General features: G+C 42.5%; 1 protein-coding gene across 4 annotated transcripts in view; it reads right to left on the reverse strand.

Annotated features, from left to right (window-relative positions):
- The window catches only part of SDK1 (sidekick cell adhesion molecule 1), a 746,454-nt gene that overhangs the window by 440,791 nt on the left and 284,213 nt on the right, over nt 1–21,450 (reverse strand). For all 4 annotated transcript variants that reach the window (XM_024985294.2, XM_059881629.1, XM_059881630.1 and 1 more), the window contains exon 2: nt 18,801–18,960. In XM_024985294.2, the coding sequence (XP_024841062.1) occupies nt 18,801–18,960 (160 nt within the window). The remainder of the gene's footprint in view (nt 1–18,800; nt 18,961–21,450) is intronic.

The following is a 21,450-nucleotide window of genomic DNA, read 5'->3' on the forward strand; positions in this document are numbered from 1 at the left end:
CAGGGATTTTTTTTTTTTTTTGCTAGGAGGATAATTGCTTTACAATACTGTGTTGGTTTCTGCCATACATCAACATGAGTCAGCCATAGGTATACACACGTCCCCTCCCTTTTGGGCCTCCCTCCATCCTCCCCTCCCCTGCCCTCCCATCCCGCCCTTCTAGGTGGTCTCTGAGCACTGGCTTTGAGCTCCCTGTAAGCATGTCCCCTGCCTTCTGAGCCTCCCTCCTCCCCTCCCCTCCCCTGCCCCCATCCCTCGGAGCACTGGCTTTGAGCTCCCTGTAACCCAAGATGTTTTTAATTCCATAAACAAGCAGGAGACAAGGGGGGACCACTTGAGGTGAGCAGCTCCGGAGCTCGAACCTATCATGCTACCTAGGAGAGCACATTTAATAGGTTTCTAAGCTATGTTCACCAAGAATCAAGACTTGAGTTCTGGATACTTATTACACATGGAAGGGTGCTATCCTAAGAAGGAAAAAGAGAGCCTGAACCCAGTCAAATAGGCACCTACTTTCCCAAAAAGAGAAGACACCATGATGCTATCCTTTTCTAACAAATGCTCTGCTAATAGATACCTAGTTATCTAGTAACAGGTATCGTCAACTTAAAAATACTTCCTCTTACAAAGTATAATCAGAGAAATGTAAAAAAAAATAATAATTACCAGGTAAAAGGCACCAAGTAACATGTGCTTTATTTGCTCAGTTCCTACACATACCTTGAAATCACTTATATTCAACTAATTGCTCATCTTTTTACTCAAGTATGTCCAATTAGTCACCCAGAAAAAGGAACTGATAGGCATAATTTTTAAGTGAATAAAACATTTGGAAAATACAGGTAATTCAGTATTAAGCAAATATTAATCAAAGTGTGTTTGCCCCCGGATAACCATCATGAGATCTTATGGCAAGATTAATAAAATATTTTATGAAAAAATACTGCTGAGCCTTAGTCTTCAAAATTTTATTCTATACTGAAGAATGGTTCTTCTCAAACAGAAAATTAATTAGTGAAGACAATCAGAACAATACCAAACTGAACACAAAGAGTCAATGCCATTTATTTAAATTACAAATCAAGACTAGAAGAATGAGCACCTTTGATTATTATATACTGTGATTATAATAAGGAGGAGTTTTGAGATTAGGTTAAAACAAAATCAAGAAAAGTTTTTGGAAAAGAAATAACAGAAGTTACTGGAGTACATATTTGAAAAAATACAAGAACAGTTTCATGATTGCAACTTAACCACATTTATACGATTGTTATTAATATTTTGTATTTTTGGAATACCCTGAATAGCTTTTATATTCTTACTAATTTCTATCGTAATCCTATGTACTAATATGCAAAAACAGCACTGCTTTCAAACAGGGAGAAGCAGACACAAAACTGAATATTAGGCATATGCTGCTTTGTACTGTCTCTTAGTCTAATGTCTCACCAGGGAAAAGAAATATACAAAAAAGTTGCAAAGTATTCCACCTAATACAGGAATTCCTACACAAATTATGTTCACCCAACAGATGGGAATATTCAGCGCAAGCCTATTGTTTACAAACATACACTTTTAAGCAAAGAAAGTTCCCTGACTCTTTGTAAGAAAGTGTGATAAAATCTTAGCACCATATGCCACTAAAATATAGAAAATGCTTGCTCCCATTTCAAAAAAGCACAGCAGGGAACATTTGTATTCACTGTTTCATGGCAGAACCTACCAGACCAACAGAACCTTTCCCAGGCCCAGTTCATTATCAGGAGGAGCAAATTAAAGAAAATCGAACACAAAATCACAACAAACCCAAGGTTTAAATGTTCTTTCTGGTACGTAGAGTACCTCAGCTCTGAACTGCCACTTGAAATGGGCAACAGCGACAGCCTAGACTTCCTCTAAGCAGCAGTTCTAGGCCCAGTTCCGTCCTAACAGTTGCTCGACCAGCCCTCCCTGGAAAGGGTGACTGACACTGCGTGCCCAGGGTCTGCACCGTGTCCCTGTGTTTGGAGAATTCTCTGCTCTGAGTCCTGGTAGAGGCAGACCCTTCCATTAACAGGGCACAGGAATGAGATAGTGCATGGTCCCTGAACACACACAGTCTGGACATTTAGATCTGGGACTGGTGACACAGGAGCAGGGCTAAGAGAGCATCTGTCCAATAGCACAGCGGCAGGGCACCAAGGAGCCCTGGGTCAGGGGAACGGGGCAGGTGTCCAGTGCCAATCAGGTGGAACCAGGGTCCGGCAGTACCAGCAGCAGCAGGACCCGATGGGGCTGGCAATGGGGGTGATTTGGCTCTGGTGGGCCCACTTCCCTCTGTTCTTGCCTAATGTCAAGCCAGCCCTGAGACTGTGAGAGCAACCCAATGACCAGGTAAAAACTTCCTTTATTTCAGAGAGGGTTTGATTGGCTTGTCCTGGAACTCCCCGGAATGTGGCTGACATAATTTTGGTTGAAAAAACGTCTTAAGTTACTAGGTACTCATAATGGTCACAGAAAAACCTCAATAATGCCTCACTGAATAATCTCTTTTTAAAAAATCATGGCTTCCTGGTTAACCACTAAGAATCATTAAGTGGTAAATAGTGCCCAAGAAACTGAGACTAATTAACATATAATGAGGAGTATCCCTAACAAGAGCCACTCAAATCTTAGAAAGTATCTGACAAAATACTGTCTGTTTCAGCACAGTTACTGCTGAACAGTTATTCCCAACAAGAGTTAGATGCTGTAAGCACACAGGTCTACAGAAACTATCAAGTTCAGAATAACAAAATTACATCCTCCTTGTAGAAAAGAAAAGCCATACTTCTCCCTCTAATGGCAAGGGATGTAACTCAATCCACAAGAACGATTTTTCATACCCATTTAAATTAGATATGTTTTTATTTTTCTTTTTGTGGGGCCTACATTCATTTTATGCCACCGCAGACAAGACTATTCCCCACAACTTTAGTTTTTTCACACTGGTATGGAAATATCTATTTTCCATGAAAATAAAGAACCAAGTTCTATAATAAACTTTCCTATTTGGGCCCAAAGTCTAGCGTTATTTTTTTAAATATTTATTTTTATTTATTTGGTTGCTTTGGGTCTTCATTGCATCAGTGGGATCCTTAGTTGAGGCATGAGAACTTCCAGTTGCACCACTGGGGTCTAGTTCTCTGACCAGGCTTTGAACCTGGGCCCCCTGCACTGGGAGAGCAGAGTCTTAGCCACCGGACCACCAGGGAAGTCCTTCATTCTTTAAAGTGTTAAGAAAAAAAACAAAAACAAAAAACAAAGCTAAGCTGTTTATATCCTTCTTGGGACTAACTCAATTCTATTTTTGGAAACAAGATGACAAATAATTGTATTTTCAATTTCATTTTTTAAAATTTCTTATTTGAAACTTTAAAACACAGCAACAGTCAAAAGTAGAATGAGTCTATAGTTGATTTTTTCCTCAAGTAAATAGTGAAATGAAAAATCCAGACTGAAACTTGTTAAGAAAGAGATGGAATTTTGAAGCATTGTCCAGCTCACTAATATGTCCTAGACGTTAAGGGTTACGTTTTGAATTCCTTTCAAGAGTTAATCGGTATGAAGTTAAAGTAAACAGTATAATAAAGATGGAAGTTAGTCAATGGGACCATTATATCCTCAAAAGTTCTCTAATCTGAATTTTATTTACTTAAAAACTTGTATTAAGTTGAAAGGGGCAACAGACAGTCCCTTCTGGGATTGGGCTAGGAAGCACCTGTGTGTCTGTTGTACTGTTTGAGAACATAAATCTGGGGACTGCAAGCGCTCCAGAGAACAAGTGGATGCTGAGTATCCACAGACCAGTAACTACATGTGAACTGTGTATTCACGTATAAAAACCAGTTCAAGATTTCAAGAGTCAACACTGAAAAGTTTCAAAATATCTTCTTCCGGGATTGCGGTTTTTGTGATTTTCTCTAATGGGAACATTGTTTTGGGATCACTCATTCTTCATCCATTCCTAGCTTCAGTCACCAAACAAGGGACAGAAAAACAGAAATTCACATTTTGGGAAATACAGACACATGTCTGAAAATATTGTCAGATATGTGATTAGGAGAAAACACCTCTCAAATGAGGAAGAACAGAGCCTCAGAAATCTTTGTGAAAGACCTCGGGTTTTTTTAGAGCTAAATATCCTTTATTCCATCTGTTTACTTAATTCTTTATTTTGCCAGGTTCTCCAGAGACATAAAAAAAATCTAAGACCGTTATATGAAGGGCTAAAATATGAGAAATGTCAGTTCCTACACAGTCAAATTGATCCACACCAAACACAATGGAAAGAGAACCTAGGCTATTAAGTGTTACAATATTAGCATAAATGAATTAGAAACAAATTAAAAAGCTTTCACTTGTTGGAAGCATTTGTCGACAATTATGTACACACTTGTTTGGTCATTCTGGTTAAAGTTCTTAGATTTGACAATGATGATTAGATAAACGAGGCAAATGGGATTAACTGTCTAAATCCAAATCATCTCCAATAAGAACCTTTAAAAGTTCAATGATAATTTTGCTTCAGAAATTCTCTGGAAAGAATCATATCTGCTATGACCACACGGAGTTGAAAAGATAGTCAATTAAAATCAGAAATACATATAAACAATACACAACTGGGTAGGAGGAACATAAGCCTTGTGACGCACAACTAATATTAGAGGTCAAGGTCAAACAAGGCAGCACAGGCTCACACCACGGAAGCCTGGGACTCAGCATGGGATGCTCTGACTAGGAATGAGATGAGAAGAGTCTGCCCACTTTTCCCTGCCAGAGTTTATCTTCCCCTTCCTTATAAACAAATTGACAAAAGGACCTGATGCCTTAGGAATGAGAATTTCATTTACTAATTCCAGGGCTTTAAATATAGCTTTGTAATATAGAAGAAAGGCCAAAATTAGGCTGAAAGCTTTACACCTAGTGCCCAGCCATTCACATCTTGGGCTCCAGGAAATAAGAAAGCTACCCCAAGCGTTAAGAGTTTGGGACTATAAGGGATTCTGCTTACTTTAGTCAAAGTGGGCAAGAGTAGTTCGTTCATCTGACCAAACCACAACCCACTGTGGTTGTTGTGAGCTGGGCAGCTCACAGAGGACAGTGAACCAGGAGGAATGACCAGAAACAAGGTTGGGAAGCTGAACAACCTGGGGACTCGGCCCTCTGGGGGAAAATGCGTGGGGGGGGGGGGGTGACCCTCAGTTTGGCTGGTTGGTGACAAAACCAACTGGTTACGTTTCATTTAAGAAAACGGACGATGAGTAGGGGACCCAGCAGATTAAAAACAAAACAAAAGACTCTGTTAGCCTTTGCCCTGCTTCGATTTGCACTCCAAGGCCAAATTTGCCTGTTTCTCCAGGTAGCTCTTGACTTCCTACTTTTGCATTCCAGTCCTCTATAATGAAAAGGATATCTTGTTTGGCTGTTAGTTCTAGAAGGTCTTGTAGGTCTTCATAGAACCGTCAACTTCAGCTTCTTCAGCATTACTGCTCAGGGCATAAACTTGGATGACTGTGATATTGAATGGTTTGCCTTGGAAACGAACAGAGATCATTTTGTTGTTTTTGAGATTGCATCCAAGTACTGCATTTTGGACTCTCTTGTTGACTATGATGGCCACTCCATTTCTTCTAAGGGATTCCTGCCCACAGTAGTAGATACAACGGTCATCTGAGTTAAATTCACCCATTCCAGTCAAACTTAGTTCGCTGATTCCTAAAATGCTGATGTTCACTCTTAACCATCTCCTGTTTGACCACTTCCAATTTGCCTTGATTCATGGACCTAACCATCCAGGTTCCTATGCAGTATTGCTCTTTACAGCATCAGACTTTACTTCCATCACCTGTCACATCCACAACTGGGTGTTGTTTTTTGCTTTGGCTCTCTCTCCATTCTTCTGGAGTTATTTCTCCACTGATCTCCAGTAGCCTATTGGGCACCTACCAACCTGGGGAGTTCATCTTTCAGTGTCCTATCTTTTTGCCTTTTCATACTGTTTTTGGGGTTCTCAAGGCAAGAATACTAAAGTGGTTTGCCATTCCCTTCTCCAGTGGACCACATTTTGTCAGAACTCTACACCATGACCCGTCTATCTTAGGTGGCCCTACACAGCATGGCTCATAGTTTCATTGAGTTAGACAAGGCTGTGGTCCATGTGATCAGTTTGGTTAGTTTTCTGTGATTGTGGTTTTCATTCTGTTGGTCCTTTGATGGATAAGGACAAGAGGCCTATGGAAGTTTCCTGACAGGAGAGACTGACTGAGAGGGAAACTGGGTCTTGTTCTGATGGGCGAGGCCATGCTCAGTAAATCTTTAATCCAATTTTCTATTGATGCGTGGGGCTGTGTTCCCTCCCTGTTGTTTGACCTGAGGCCAAACTATGGTGGAGGTAAGAAAGATAATGGAGACTGCCTTCAAAAGGTCCCATGCACGCACTGCTGCACTCAGTGCCCTGACCCTGCAGCAGGCCACTGCTGACCCACAGCTCCACCAGAGACTCCTGGACACTCATGGGCAAGTCAGGGTCAGTCTGTTGTGGGGTTATTGCTCCTTTCTCCTGTGTCCTGGTGCAATACAATGTTTTGTTTCTGCCTTCGAAGAGTCTGTTTCCGTAGTCCTCTATACAGTCAGCAAAAACAAGACCAGGAGCTGACTGTGGCTCAGATCATGAACTCCTTAATGACAAATTCAGACTTATATTGAAGAAAGTAGGGAAAACCACTAGCTCATTCAGATAAGATCAGATCAGATCAGATCAGTTGCTCAGTCGTGTCTGACTCTTTGCGACCCCATGAATTGCAGCACGCCAGGCCTCCCTGTCCATCACCAACTCCCGGAGTTCACTCAGACTCATGTCCATCAAGTCAGTGATGCCATTCAGGCATCTCATCCTCTGTCATCCCCTTCTCCTCTTGCCCTCAATCCCTCCCAGCATCAGAGTCTTTTCCAATGAGTCAACTCTTCGCATGAGGTGGCCAAAGTGCTGGAGTTTCAGCTTTAGCATCATTCCTTCCAAAGAAATCCCAGGGCTAATCTCCTTTAGAATGGACTGGTTGGATCTCCTTGCAGTCCAAGGGACTCTCAAGAGTCTTCTCCAACACCACAGTTGAAAAGCATCAATTCTTTGGCGCTCAGCCATCTTCACAGTCCAACTCTCACATCCATACATGACCACAGGAAAAACCATAGCTTTGACTAGACGAACCTTTGTTGGCAAAGTAATGTCTCTGCTTTTGAATATGCTATGTAGGTTGGTCATAACTCTCTTTCCAAGGAATAAGTGTCTTATTCAGGTATGACCTAAATCAAATACCTTATGATTATACAGTGGAAGTGACAAATAGATTCAAGGGATTAGATCAAATAGAGTGCCTGAAGAACTACAGACAGAGGTTCGTGACACTGTACAACAGGCAGTGATGAAGACCATCTCCAAGAAAAAGAAATGCAAAAAGGCAAAATGGTTGTCTGAGGAAGCCTTATAAATAGTTGAGAAAAGAAGAGAAGTGAAAGGCAAAAGAGAATAGGAAAGATATACCCATTTGAATGCAGAGTTCCAAAGAATAGCAAGGAGAGATAAGAGAGCCTTCCTCAGTGATCAATGCAAACAAATAGAGGAAAATAATAGAATGGGAAAGACTAGAGATTTCTTCAAGAAAATTATAAATACCAAGGGAACATTTCATGCAAAGATAGGCACAATAAAGGACAGAAATGGTATATACCTAACAGAAGCAGAAGATATTAAGAAGAGGTGGCAAGAATACATAGTAGAATTATACAAAAAAGATCTTCACAACCCAGATAACCACGATGGTGTGATCATTCACCTAGAGCCAGACATCCTGGAATGCAAAGTCAAGTGGGCCTTAGGAAGCATCACTACGAACAAAGCTAGTGGAAGTGATGGAATTCCAGCTGAGCTATTTCAAATCCTAAAAGATGATGCTGTGAAAGTGCTGCACTCAATATGCCAGCTAATTTGGAAAACTCAACAGTGCCCACAAGACTGGAAAAAGTCAGTTTTCATTCCAATCCCAAAGAAAGGCAATGCTAAAGAATGCTCAAGCTACTGCACAATTGCACTCATCTCACATGCTAGTAAAGTAATGCTCAAAATTCTCCAAGCCAGGCTTCAACAATACGTGAACCGTGAACTTCCAGATGTTCAAGCTGGTTTTCAAAAAGGCAGAGGAACCAGAGATCAAATTGCCAACATCTGCTGGATCATGGAAAAAGCTAGAGAGTTCCAGAAAAACATCTATTTCTGCTTTATTGACTATGCTGAAGCCTTTGCCTGTGTGGATCACAAAAACCTGTGGAAAATTCTGAAAGAGATGGTAATAACAGACTACCTGACCTGCCTCCTGAGAAATCTGTATGCGGGTCAAGAAGCAACCAGTTAGAACTGGACATGGAACAACAGACTGGCTCCAAATAGGAAAAGGAGTATGTCAAAGCTGTATATTGTCACCCTGCTTATTTAACTTCTATGCAGAGTACATCATGAGAAATGCCAGGCTGGATGAAGCACAAGCTGGAATCAAGATTGCCGGGAGAAATATCAATAACCTCAGATATGCAGATGACACCACCCTTATGGCAGAAATCAAAGAAGAACTAAAGAGCCTCTTGATGCAAGTGAAAGAAGAGAGTGAAAAAGTTGGCTTAAAACTCAACATTCAGAAAACTAAGATCATGGCATCTGGTCCCATCACTTCATGGCAAATAGATGGGGAAACAATGGAAACAGTGATAGGCTTTATTTTCTTGGGCTCCAAAATCACTGCAGATGGTGACGGCAACCATGAATTTAAAAGATGCTTGCTCCTTGGAAGAAAAGCAATGACCAACCTAGACAGCATATTAAAAAGCAGAGACAACATAGAACCTATTATACAGAGTGAAGTGAGTCAGAAGGAGAAAGATAAATATCATATTCTAATACATGTATACAGAATCTAGACGAGTGGCACTGAGAGCTTATTCACAGGGCAGCGGTGGAGAAACAGAATAGCCTCATGGACTGGGGAGAGGGGAGGGGAGGGGAGATGTATGGAAAGGGTAACTTGGAAACTTACATTACCACATTAAAATAGATAGCCAACAGGAATTTTCCGTGTAGCTCAGAAAACTCAAACTGGGGCTCTGTGTCAACCTAGACGGGGGGGATGGGGAGAGAGACGGGAGGGAGGTTCAAAAGGGAGGGGATGTGTGTATACCTATGGCTGACTAATGTTGAGGTATGACAGAAAACAACAAAATTCTGTAAAGCAATTATCCTTCAAAAAAAATTTAATTAAAAAAAAAACAGAGACATTACTTTGCCAACAAAGGTCCGTCTATTCAAAGCTATGGTTTTTCCAGTAGTCATGTATGGATGTGAGAGTTGGACTATAAAGAAAGCTGGGCACTGAGGAACTGATGCTTTTGAACTGTGGTGTTGGAGAAGATTCTTGAGAGTGCCTTGGACTGCATGGAGATCCAATCAGTCAACCCTAAAGGAAATCAGTCCTGAATATTCGTTGGAAGGACTGATTTTGAAGCTGAAACTCCAATATTTTGGCCATCTGATGAGAAGAACTGATTTATTTGAAAGACCCTGATGCTGGGAAAGCCTGAAGGCAGGAGGAGAAGGGGATGACAGAGGATGAGATGGTTGGATGGCAGCACTGACTCAATGGGCATGAGTTTGAGTAAACTCTGGGAGTTGGTGATGGACAGGGAAGCCTGGCGTGCTGCAGTCCATGGGGTCACAGAGTCAGACATGACTGAAAGACTGAACTGAACTGAAAATAAAAAACAGGTAGAGGAGTCTAACTCATGACTTAGTGATGAAGTGCTGTCTCGGGGTGTTAAGCCTAAAGGGTACGGCCAAGCAATCAATCAATCTGGGAGAGTCTGACATGGCAGCAATACTAAGTTTTTAGACATGTGGACATGGCATATCTGTCCTTTTATTTGGGTCTTCTTTTAGGAAACTTAAGCAATGCTTTATAGTTTTTAGTATAAAAATCTTGCAAACACCTTGTCATATTCATCTCTAAGATTTTTGAAGATATTTTAAAAAGTATTTTTGTTTTTATTTTACAAAATAAATTTTATATATTTTATAAAAATCATAAATCTTAATAAATTGCAGATTATTCTTTTCTAGTATACAAAAATATAAGTGACTTGTATGGTCATCTATAACTTCTCTGATAGCTCAGTTGGTAAAGAATCCACCTGCAATGCAGGAGACCCCGGTTCGATTCCTGGATCAGGAAGATCCACTGGAGAAGGGACAGTGTACCCACTCCAGTATTCTTGGGCTTCCCTGGTTGCTCTGCTGGTAAAGAATCTGCCTGCAATGCAGGAGACCTGGGTTCGATCCCTGGGTTGGGAAGATCCCCTGGAGAAGGGAAAAGCCACCCACTCCAGTATTCTGGCCTGGAGAATTCCATAGACTGTGTATTCCATGGGGTTGCAAAGAGTCGGACACGACTGAGTGACTTTCACTTTCATGTGCTCATCTAGTATCCTGCTGCTTCTGCTGCTTCTAAGGTCGCTTCAGTCGTGTCTGACTCTGTGCGACCCCATAGATGGTAGCCCACCAAGCTCCCCCGTCCCTGGGATTCTCCAGGCAAGAACACTGGAGTGGGTTGCCATTTCCTTCTCCAATGCATGAAAGTGAAAAGTGAAAGTGAAGTCGCTCAGTCGTGTCCGACTCTTCGCCACCCCATGGACTGCAGCCTACCAGGCTCCTCCGCCCATGGGATTCTCCAGGCAAGAGTACTGGAGTGGGTGCCATTGCCTTCTCCACATCTAGTATCCTATCACACTGCTAAACACATGTGAATTTTAGCAGTTTTTTAAAGACAATATCACATTTTCTACAATCACATAACCTTCAATAAGACATTTTTACATATCCTCTTACAATCTAGATGCTTTTTCTTTTTCTTATTATACTGGCTAGTAACTCCATTATTAGGATCTGCTCAGTTTCTTGCATTGATGAGTTTGTAATTTTCATCAAATGCAAACATTTCTCAATATTATTTATTCAAATACTTTACCACCCCTGTCTTGGGATTCAACTCATACATATATTAGGCCATGTGAAGTTGTCCTGTAATTCACTAATGGTCTTTTCATTGTGTTCATTTATTTTTTCTTTCATTTTTATTTATTTGTTTTTGACCGAGCTGCACAGCACATAGATCTTAGTTCCCTGATCAGTGAGCAAACCTGCATCCCATGCATCAGAAACACAGAATCTTAGCCACTGGACTGCCAGGGAAGTCCCTGCCTTTCGTCTTGAGTAGTTGCATTGCTCTATTTTTAAGTTTACAAATATTTTGGAGTGGGTAGTCTACCCCTTCTCCAGGTGAACTTCCCGACCCAGGAGTCACACCTGGGTCTCCTGCATCGCAGGTGGATTCTTTATCAGCTGAGCTACCCGGGAAGCCCATTATATCGCTATGTTTTTAAGTTTACTAATATATTCTTCTGCAATGTCTAATCTGCTGAGAGTCTCACCCATTGTGCTTTCCATCTCAGATGTTATGGGCTTCATCCTTAGAAATATCTTCTGCCTTTTAATATCTTTCACGTCTCTACTTAACTTTGATCACATGGAATACAGTTATCGTGTCTCAATACCACTCTCTACGAATTCTGACATCTGTGTCACCTCTGGTTTGGTTTTGGTTGATTGATTTTTCTCATTTTGGATCATGCTTTCCTGCCTCTTTACATCCCTAATAATCTCTGACTGGATTCCAGACATTGTGAATTTTACCCTGTTTTGTGACGGTATTGTATTTGGTGCTATTTTTGTATTCCTATAAATATTCCTGAGCTTTGTGCACCACTACTGCAAAGATACTTAGAAACAGTTTGATCCTTTCTGGTCTTTTAAGATTCCTCAGGCAGAACCAGCGGAGAAGGCAATGGCACCCCACTCCAGTACTCTTGCCTGGAAAATCCCATGGATGGAGGAGCCTGGAAGGCTGCAGTCCATGGGGTCGCTGAGGGTTGGGAATGACTGAGCGACTTCCCTTTCACTTTTCACTTTCATGCATTGGAGAAGGAAATGGCAACCCACTCCAGTATTCTTGCCTGGAGAACTCCAGGGACGGGGGAGCCTGGTGGGCTGCTGTCTATGGGGTCGCACAGACTCGGACACGACTGAAGTGACTTAATGGTAGAAGGCAGGACCAGAGCTGTAGTTGGTCCAGGGTTAGTAACTCCCCACTATAGACCCAAGAGCCTTCTGTTACCTTATCCAATAATGCCGTGAATTTTGAGGATTTTCAGTTTGGCTGCTGAGAAAAGGCACTCAACCCAGCCCTGTGTGAGCCTGGGAACGACTGCCTCCACTTCTTGGGTACTTGGTTTCTTGGACTTGGGCAGTCTCCTTACACGAATGTGCTGGCGAATAATCTACTACTCAGAAAAAAAACCTCTGCAGATCTCCAGAGTTCTCTCTCTCTCTGCGTGGCTCTCCGCCTTCCAGTCCTCTGCCTTGATATCTCTCAACTCTCGGCCCCCTCACCTCAGGGTTTGGTGCCTCCCGGCTTCACCTGTGTTCTCCCTCTCTGTGCCACAGCCTGGAAATTCTCTCAGGGCGGCGAGTCGGGCAATCAGAGGGCTCACCGTGCTGGTTTTCCATCTCTCAGGTATCACACCTTCGGTTGCCTGAGGCCCAGTATCTTGAAAACAATTATTCCATATACTCTGTCCAGCTTTATGGTTGTTTAGATTTCCTATCTAGAATTCACCCTTATATCTCTTGGTGAGGTTTTCTATTTTTCTTCATACTCTACTCATTTCCTATAAAGGTTATTCCCAGGTATTTATTAAATTTTATTGATATTGTAGAATTTTTGTCCCTTTATAGGAAATAAGAAAAAGTAACTTTTCCCTTAACCATTCCTATTCTTCACTGAAATGAAAAATAAATATCCATCAAATTTCTACTGTTTATACTGTAATAGAAGATAGATCACGAAAGGAGACTATAAGATTCTCAGCAAAGTATCCAATTATTCCTCGTGCTGGAGTGCCTAGCACTAGAAATTTTGAGCATATATATATATATATATACACATATACACACACACACATACATACACACACACACACACACATATATTTTGAATATAATTACAAAATATTTTTTATTCCAAAGCAGAAAAAATAATTTACGGTAAATATTTTCTGGGAGAAAAAAAAATACAAATCTGCCTATGACACTTATGCAACTTTGTTTAATCACTGAACTACTCTCATTTTCCCAGTGTAGCCACACCTGTGCTTAAACATAGAGACAAGCATCAGTATGATTAACGTAACATTTGAAACTCACTGAAATTCATCCTGCAGTTTGTAACACAAGCAGCAAAGAATGTGCTATTTTTAGCCAAAGATGGACAAGCTGAATTTATACTATTTGCTTTTCTTAGGGTTAGGATTTTCATTGTCTACACCAAAGGGTAGAGTGGAGGAGAAAGAGGGCCTCAGTGCTAGGTAGGAATACAGCTCCCGTTTCATAGCACATCCATGTTTTTCAATTTGAGACTTACATCAGCCTCGTGAAGGCTAACATATGACAGCTGAATGTGCTTATTGGAAGGAAGCAGATAAAAGAGTCATTTGAAAAAATAGTCTAGGACTTTTAGACAGGTTTTATATCTTGAAAAAAATGATGACAAAATACAATGGATCCTTGATAACCCATCTCAGTGTCTGAAGCCCTCAGTGCAAAGAAAATAATTCATCACGTCTAACCTAAACCATTTTTGCTTCAGAATAACCCATTTCTTCTTAACGAGTTTCTGGTGAAACGGTAGTGAAGCATCTACTTTATTTCAATGGTGCATATATAATGAACCATATATAAATATAAAGTGAATCCTGCTTCAGTACAAGCAACAGCGCTTTGTCTTCCTGGGGATTATCCAGGGTGTGTCAGGCTAGCAGGTAAATTTGCTGGTGCAAAGAGCCATGCAAAAAGCTTAGTCTCTTCGCATATTTTTAAGTTGACACAAAAGATGTTCTCTCACAGAGAAGTTTAAATAGTTGCACATGTAATAATGGCACGGTGTATGTTTTGGCATTTTAAAATAAAACTGTCACACAGTTTGAAAAGTATCCAATGGAATTTAAATAATATAATTATTTTGATATCCACAATATTTATTTCTTAAAAATGAACAAACAGAACTCTCATATGGTTTCTTTTTACTCTTTGAACTTGAGTATTAAATCTACTCACCCCACAGAATTTTATTCTAATGTGACATGTGTCCATACCTGAAAGATACTCATCATTTATTATCCAACATACTTCTCTGAAATAAAAATATACAATATATAAATGATAATTTTAAAAGAATATCCTTTGACCAAAATATTCTGAGCACTTAAAAAAATTTCATGTGGATTACATGTTGATTGTAATTATTGTTACTATACAGCTAATCAAAACAACATATATGTATTACAAATTTTGAAAAATCATCATTGAACAGTAAAATTGTAGAAAGAAGGTATGCCTCTTGAGTGAAAGTGGTTTTTTCTCCCCCAATTACTTTACATTTTGGTGAGTGGGAAGTTATTTAATAGAATGAACAGAACTGGATAGAAATTAACTACAAAAAGAAAAGTTATTGATCACATATCTGCATACAGTTAATTTAAATCTAATGAGAACACAGAGAAACAAACAAGTAGCAAAGAGGCTGATGCATACCAGCAAGCAAAACACACTGAGGTAATAAAAATGAATATGGATTTGGAATATCAAATGATATCTTTTTGCAAAAGTTAATGCAAGTGTCTTCCAAATGAATGAGAAAATATAAAGCATTAACTTTCCTATAGTGCATGGTCTTTCTACATCAAGAGGGAACACTGATTTGAAGAAAATAAACAAAACTTTACACACACACACACACACACACACACACACACACACTCGCCCTCATTGCGATCTGCCACTGAGGCCTTGCCAAGATCTTCTCCTTTCTGGGTAGGTGAAATGGAGATAAGTGTACTTCAGAGAAGAGTATTTCTCAGCAGATGTTTTCTTTCTGACAAATCCTGAAAACTGTCATTCTATTTTGTGTTAATGTGTAAGCCACGGAGCTTGATGCTAAGTTTACAGCCCGGATATAACAAGACGCCTGGCCTGTGGTGTTTCTTGCAGATGTCTCCCTGCTTTGTTCTCATAAACATTCCTTGAGGCGCAATATATACTTTGATGATGGTTGGAGAATGGAAAAGGGAAGGGTGTTCACAAGAAAATGGTACTGCTCTTGCTGACCACCTACAGACATCCGAATTAGGAAAATCCCAAGACTGGGCAAAAGACCCCATTTTTAGTGTCATACTCTTCCCTTGAAAGAAGTACATATAGAGAGAAGGCAAGAAGCTCCAGGGGATGTTTAAAAGAGGCTTCTTCGAGCCCGGTATTTTGTTTTACTTTTTAATAATTATTTACTTGGTTGAGCCAGGTCTTGGTGGCGGCATGTGGGATCTGCGATCTTCGTTGCAGCATGCAGAATCTTAGGTGCAGCACATGCAATCTAGTTCCCTGACCAGGGATCTAACCAGAGGCTCCCTGCACTGGGAGCTCGGAGTCTTAATCTCTGGACCACCAGGGAAGTTCCAAGCCCAATGTTTTAAACTGTGCTAGTCTTGTGCGCTGAGGATGTGGTTTCACAGAAGACTCAAACTGGGAAAGGTGTGTGCTTTTCTGTGAAGTGGAAGAGATAATGCAAAGCAGGTACAAAATGAGAACGGCAGGTACCATCACAGAGATGCGTTCTCAGGCAGCTCAACTAATATGCCTGAGCAAACGGAAGATCCAGAGACCATTCCTCTGCCACTATCCATAGCATATCCCCCAGTTTTAAGACCACTGTTATGGATCACCCACATCACTAATTCTTTTCATGAGGAAAAACAAGATGGATTCTTTTGAAACCTCACTTCCTTCTTCCTGGGGCATTTGAAACATCATATCACTTAATTTTTATGAGACCGCTTTAGGGTGGGTTTTATTATACCCATTTTACAGATGGGAAAAGATCAAACTGGGTTAGATAACTTGTCCAAAGATAGTAAGTTGAATAGTAGTATTTGAACCCAAGTCATTTGCCATCAAAGCTCATAACAGTTCTCATTCCTAAGTTCACTTTTTTTTTTTTCCTTTCTTATACCCCCTTCTAATAAACCAAGCCCTATGTCATATTACAATAAAATATAATGTTGCCTACAATTTATTAACTGTTGCTTGTGGGCCAGAAAGTATGCTGTTTTACATACATGAGACTCTTTCAATGCTCACAACACCACAGACGAGGCTTGATCACCCCTATTTTGCAGGTTATTGAAAGTGGGGCTAACAGGCAGCTTGTAACTGGTGGTGAGCTGAGATTCAAACCTAGGTCTGTCTGACTTCAACATGCTCTTAACTATTGTGGTCAATTGCTCTCAAAACAGCAGGTCCTCTCACAGTACAGACCAAATGATGAAAGAGGAGGACACAGACTCCTCTGTCCACACAGGGCAGGTGGATAACAGGACCGCACAGAGCAAGAGGGGTGTTACAGGGTGGGGACCAGAGCGTGCTGAGAAATGGGTGTCCCTGCCGGCACGCAGCACAGCATCGCCTAGCACCTGCTTCTGTGTGCACCCAGGAGCCCAGGCCTGCTCATTGTTCCAGAGGGCCTAAAAAGCAGAATTTTATGTGAACTCTTATAAGTGTTAAATGCTGGCAATCAACTGAGGAACAAATACTGGGTGTATACACACACACAAATATATATCTTAACTGATATTTAAAATATGCACACCGCATTCTAGGCGGGCTGACTGCGGCTCATGGACCACCATGTTATAACTTCTGGGGTGAAGAATACACGGTGGGCTATGCTCCCGTGGAGAAGCTCATTACTCTACTGAAAACACCTCTAGATCGTCAATTCTCTTTCTTATTTCCTTTAATTAAGAGCACAACACTGCTGAATCCTGCTGACTTTGGGGCCTCTGGGAATGTTTGGCAGTCAGTAATTCTCCATCCCACTTAGAACTGCATCCAGCATCATCCCTGCATCGAAAAGGAGGTGGGAACACACACCCGGGAAGACCTCAAGCGCTGCCAGGAGGTCCCGAGGCTGGGAAGCTGGTCCACACGCTTCCTGGGGAAGCTACACCTCAGACCTGAGCTCCAGCTCCCCCTCAGTCCCTGTACTGGGTCCCCCCGACACCCTCACCCCGGCCCCTCTCAGTCCCTGTACTGAGTACCCCCAACACCCTCACCCCGGCCCCTCTCAGTCCCCTGTACTGGGTCCCCCCGACACCCTCACCCCCATGCCCTCTCAGTCCCCTGAACTGGGTCCCCCCAACACCCTCGCCCCCGTCCCCTCTCAGTCCTCTGTACTGGGTCCCCCCAGTATCCTCACCCAAGCCCCTCTCAGTCCTCTGTACTTGGTCCCCCCACACCCTCGCTCCCGTCCCCTCTCAGTCCCCTGTACTGGGTCCCCCTGACACCCTTGCCCCCATCCCCTCTCAGTCCTCTGTACTGGGTCCCCCCAATATCCTCACCCCGACCCCTCTCAGTCCTCTGTACTGGGTCCCCCTGACACTCTCACCCCGGCCCCTCTCAGTCCCCTGTACTGAGCACCCCCAACACCCTCACCCTGGCCCCTCTCAGTCCCCTGTACTGGGTCCCCCCGACACCCTCACCCCCATGCCCTCTCAGTCCTCTGTACTGGGTCCCCCCAATATCCTCAACCCCAGCCCCTCTCAGTCCCCTGTACTGGGTCCCCCCAGTATCCTCACCCCAGCCCCTCTCAGTCCCCTGTACTGGGTCCCCCCAGTATCCTCACCCCAGCCCCTCTCAGTCCCCTGTACTGGGTCCCCCCAATATCCTCACCCCAGCCCCTCTCAGTCCCCTGTACTGGGTCCCCCAACACCCTCGCCCCCATCCCCTCTCAGTCCTCTGTACTGAGTCCCCCCAACACCCTCGCTCCCATCCCCTCTCAGTCCCCTGTACTGGGTCCCCCCGACACCCTCACCCAGCCCCTCTCAGTCCCCTGTACTGGGTCCCCCTGACACCCTTGCCCCCATCCCCTCTCAGTCCTCTGTACTGGGTCCCCCCAATATCCTCACCCCGACCTCTCTCAGTCCTCTGTACTGGGTCCCCCTGACACTCTCACCCCGGCCCCTCTCAGTCCTCTGTACTGAGCACCCCCGACACCCTCACCCCGCCCCCAGTCCAGTGAATGCTCACTTTTGCTGACTGTACATGCTTTGTTCATGCCCATCCTCCTGGAGTTCCACTGTGCCCACCCCAGCTCTGACGGTCAGCCAGGGCAGTCTTGTTGGCAACCAGAGCTCCAGAAGCTCTGACCTGTAGAAAGCTGTGATGCTCTTCAGGCAGGAACAATACTGGTGGGCAGGACTGTTGCCTCAGGGCGGCAAGTTTCATCAGCTGAAGCTGTTATTTGCATTCCACTGTAACTACACCTTCTTTTGGTCTGGTAATTTCACTAAGGGGCTTACTCTTACAAATATAATGACAGACTTCCTAAGTGTAAATACAACCTGTATTGGAATAGTAAATCACATTCTGATTACATGTTCAAATGGATTCCCTTAATCCTTAATGCATTACCAATGCAATCCAATATTCCCCCCACCCCGTGCTATCATGGCCAATAAGGCAAATACTCTGAATATACCACTGTGAAGCGTAATCTTATTTTCAAGGAATCAATTACTTATATTCGCTGGTGTAGGTGGTGAGCTCACTGTCGTTGTGCGTCCACTTGAATTCCAAAGGCCAGCTCCCTTCTGCAAGGCAAGTGAGCACAAGGCGGTTCCCTTCCAGGTGGATCTGCGGAAGGCCTGGCTCTGTTTTAAAGTATGGCACAACGTCATCTGAAACATTAAAGAAAAAAGAGAGAGAGGAAAAAAAACTGAGTGGAAAACACATGAAATGGCGTTCATCCAGCTAATCGATCACTGTCTTTAGAGAGACCTGACTTTAAAAAGCAGCAACGGTGGCCATTTGGCCCAATTAAGTAGCAAATTATCCTTCACCCCCTAGAAACCTGCATTCCCCCAGGATAACATTTCAAAAGGCTGGTGTTCTATGACAGGACCATCTTAAACCACCTGGCAAGCTAATCTAAGTTATTTCCATTCGTGATTAACACTTACTTATCACACATCACACAATCTCTGCTGATGCAAGCCTTTGTTTTAATATGGTATTATACTCTCAAAGTGGGCTTCTCTGGTGGCTCAGTGATAAAGAATCCACCTGCCAATGCAGGAAACTCGGGTTCCATCCCTGGGTCGGAAAGATCCCTTGGAGAAGGAAATAGCAACCCGCTTCAGCATTCTTGTCTGGTAAATCCCAGGGACAGAGGAGCCTGGCGGGCTACACTCCATGGGGTCGCAAAACACTTGGACATGACTTGATGATTAAACAACAACACACTCTCAAAGTATGACAATCAAGGTTATATACTTTGATTCTAAAAGAAAAATATAACCTTCACTTAGCTGAAAAAAAAAAAAGTAGGATGAGCAATATTAACCTACAGACGTAAATGACATGAATCTCAATCCAGCTTTCGTCTCACACACACGCTGCATCTCATGGTGACATTCAGGGGCTATCACACCGGAAAACCCGTGTGTATTCACACAGAGGAACAGCTCGCAGCAACTGTAAGGAACCCACTACTGCCATACACAACACAGGACGCCACGGATGGATCTCACAGATGTACGTGTAGTGAGAGAAGCCAGTCAGGGAAAGGATTACAGCATAAGGCTCCCATGCAGAAGTTCATAAAGTTCAAACCCAGGCAAACCTGGTCTGCAGTGCTGGGGGTGAGCAGAGGTAAGATACCTCTCGGGGAGGGGGTGCGGCGGGGGGGGGGGGTGGTGGGTGCAGCAGGGCAGCTGTGGAGAGCACACCAAGATGTAGGTACACAGGGGCTCTCACTGTGAGAACTCAGAAAGTCATTCTGACTTGTGGAATTTTTGTATGATGCTTCATTAATTTGAAAAAAAAAAAACACACAGGAGACTTGCTTCCAGTGCTAGCTCCCGATTCTCTGTGTGATCCTGATCAGGACACGTGGATTTTTGTTTCTTCATGGGTAAAACAGAAAGAATTACCGACCTCTCATTTTTCTAACAAAAGCCCTGGGGCACAGCTTCATAGTCTGTCCTTCAGGCCTCCTACCACCTGGACTCAGGGACGCACTCGGGAGAAGCCCTTTCTGCCTCAGGGACCTTTCATGCTCCTTCCCCACCCTGGGTACTCCCCCCAGCTCCCAGCAAGCTGATGAATTCCCATCCTCCAGGTTCACAGAGCTCCTCCCACCCACACGCCCTAACAAACCCTGACTTACACTCAGCGGATTCCCCTGCCCTGTATTAATCATGTCAGAGTTCTGAGACCAATGCCAGGAAAAAAGTATAAATATTTGTTCAATGAATAAATATAATAACAGTACAAATAATAGCAACAGCTAGGATTAACTTAGTGTCTACTGTGCTGGAAACTGTTCCAAGTGTTTTATATGCATTACGTGATTTAATTCTCACAGAAGCCCTCTAAAATAGACAACCTAAAACCTGTGGGACACTGTAAAAGCAGTCCTAAGGGGAAAGTTCATAGCAATACAGGCATACCTCAAGAAACAAGAAAAAAGTCAAATAAATAACCTAACTCTACACCTAAAGCAACTAGAAAAGGAAGAAATGAAGACCCCAGGGTTAGTAGAAGGAAAGAAATCTTAAAAATTAGGGCAGAAATAAATGCAAAAGAAACAAAAGAGACCATAGCAAAAATCAACAAAGCCAAAAGCTGGTTCTTTGAAAGGATAAATAAAATTGACAAACCATTAGCCAGACTCATCAAGAAACAAAGGGAGAAAAATCAAATCAATAAAATTAGAAATGAAAATGGAGAGATCACAACAGACAACACAGAAATACAAAGGATCATGAGACTACTATCAGCAATTATATGCCAATAAAATGGACAACGTCGAAGAAATGGACAAATTCTTAGAAAAGTACAACTTTCCAAAACTGGACCAGGAAGAAATAGAAAATCTTAACAGACCCATCACAAGCACAGAAATTGAAACTGTAATCAAAAATCTTCCAGCAAACAAAAGCCCAGGTCCAGACAGCTTCACAGCTGAATTCTACCAAAAATTTAGAGAAGAGCTAACACCTATCCTACTCAAACTCTTCCAGAAAATTGCAGAGGAAGGTAAACTTCCAAACTCATTCTGTGAGGCCACCATCACCCTAATACCTAAACCTGACAAAGATCCCACAAAAAAAGAAAACTACAGGACAATATCACTGATGAACATAGATGCAAAAATCCTTAACAAA

The sequence above is a fragment of the Bos taurus genome, chromosome 25, assembly GCF_002263795.3.
Source record: "Bos taurus isolate L1 Dominette 01449 registration number 42190680 breed Hereford chromosome 25, ARS-UCD2.0, whole genome shotgun sequence".
NCBI lineage: Eukaryota > Metazoa > Chordata > Mammalia > Artiodactyla > Bovidae > Bos > Bos taurus.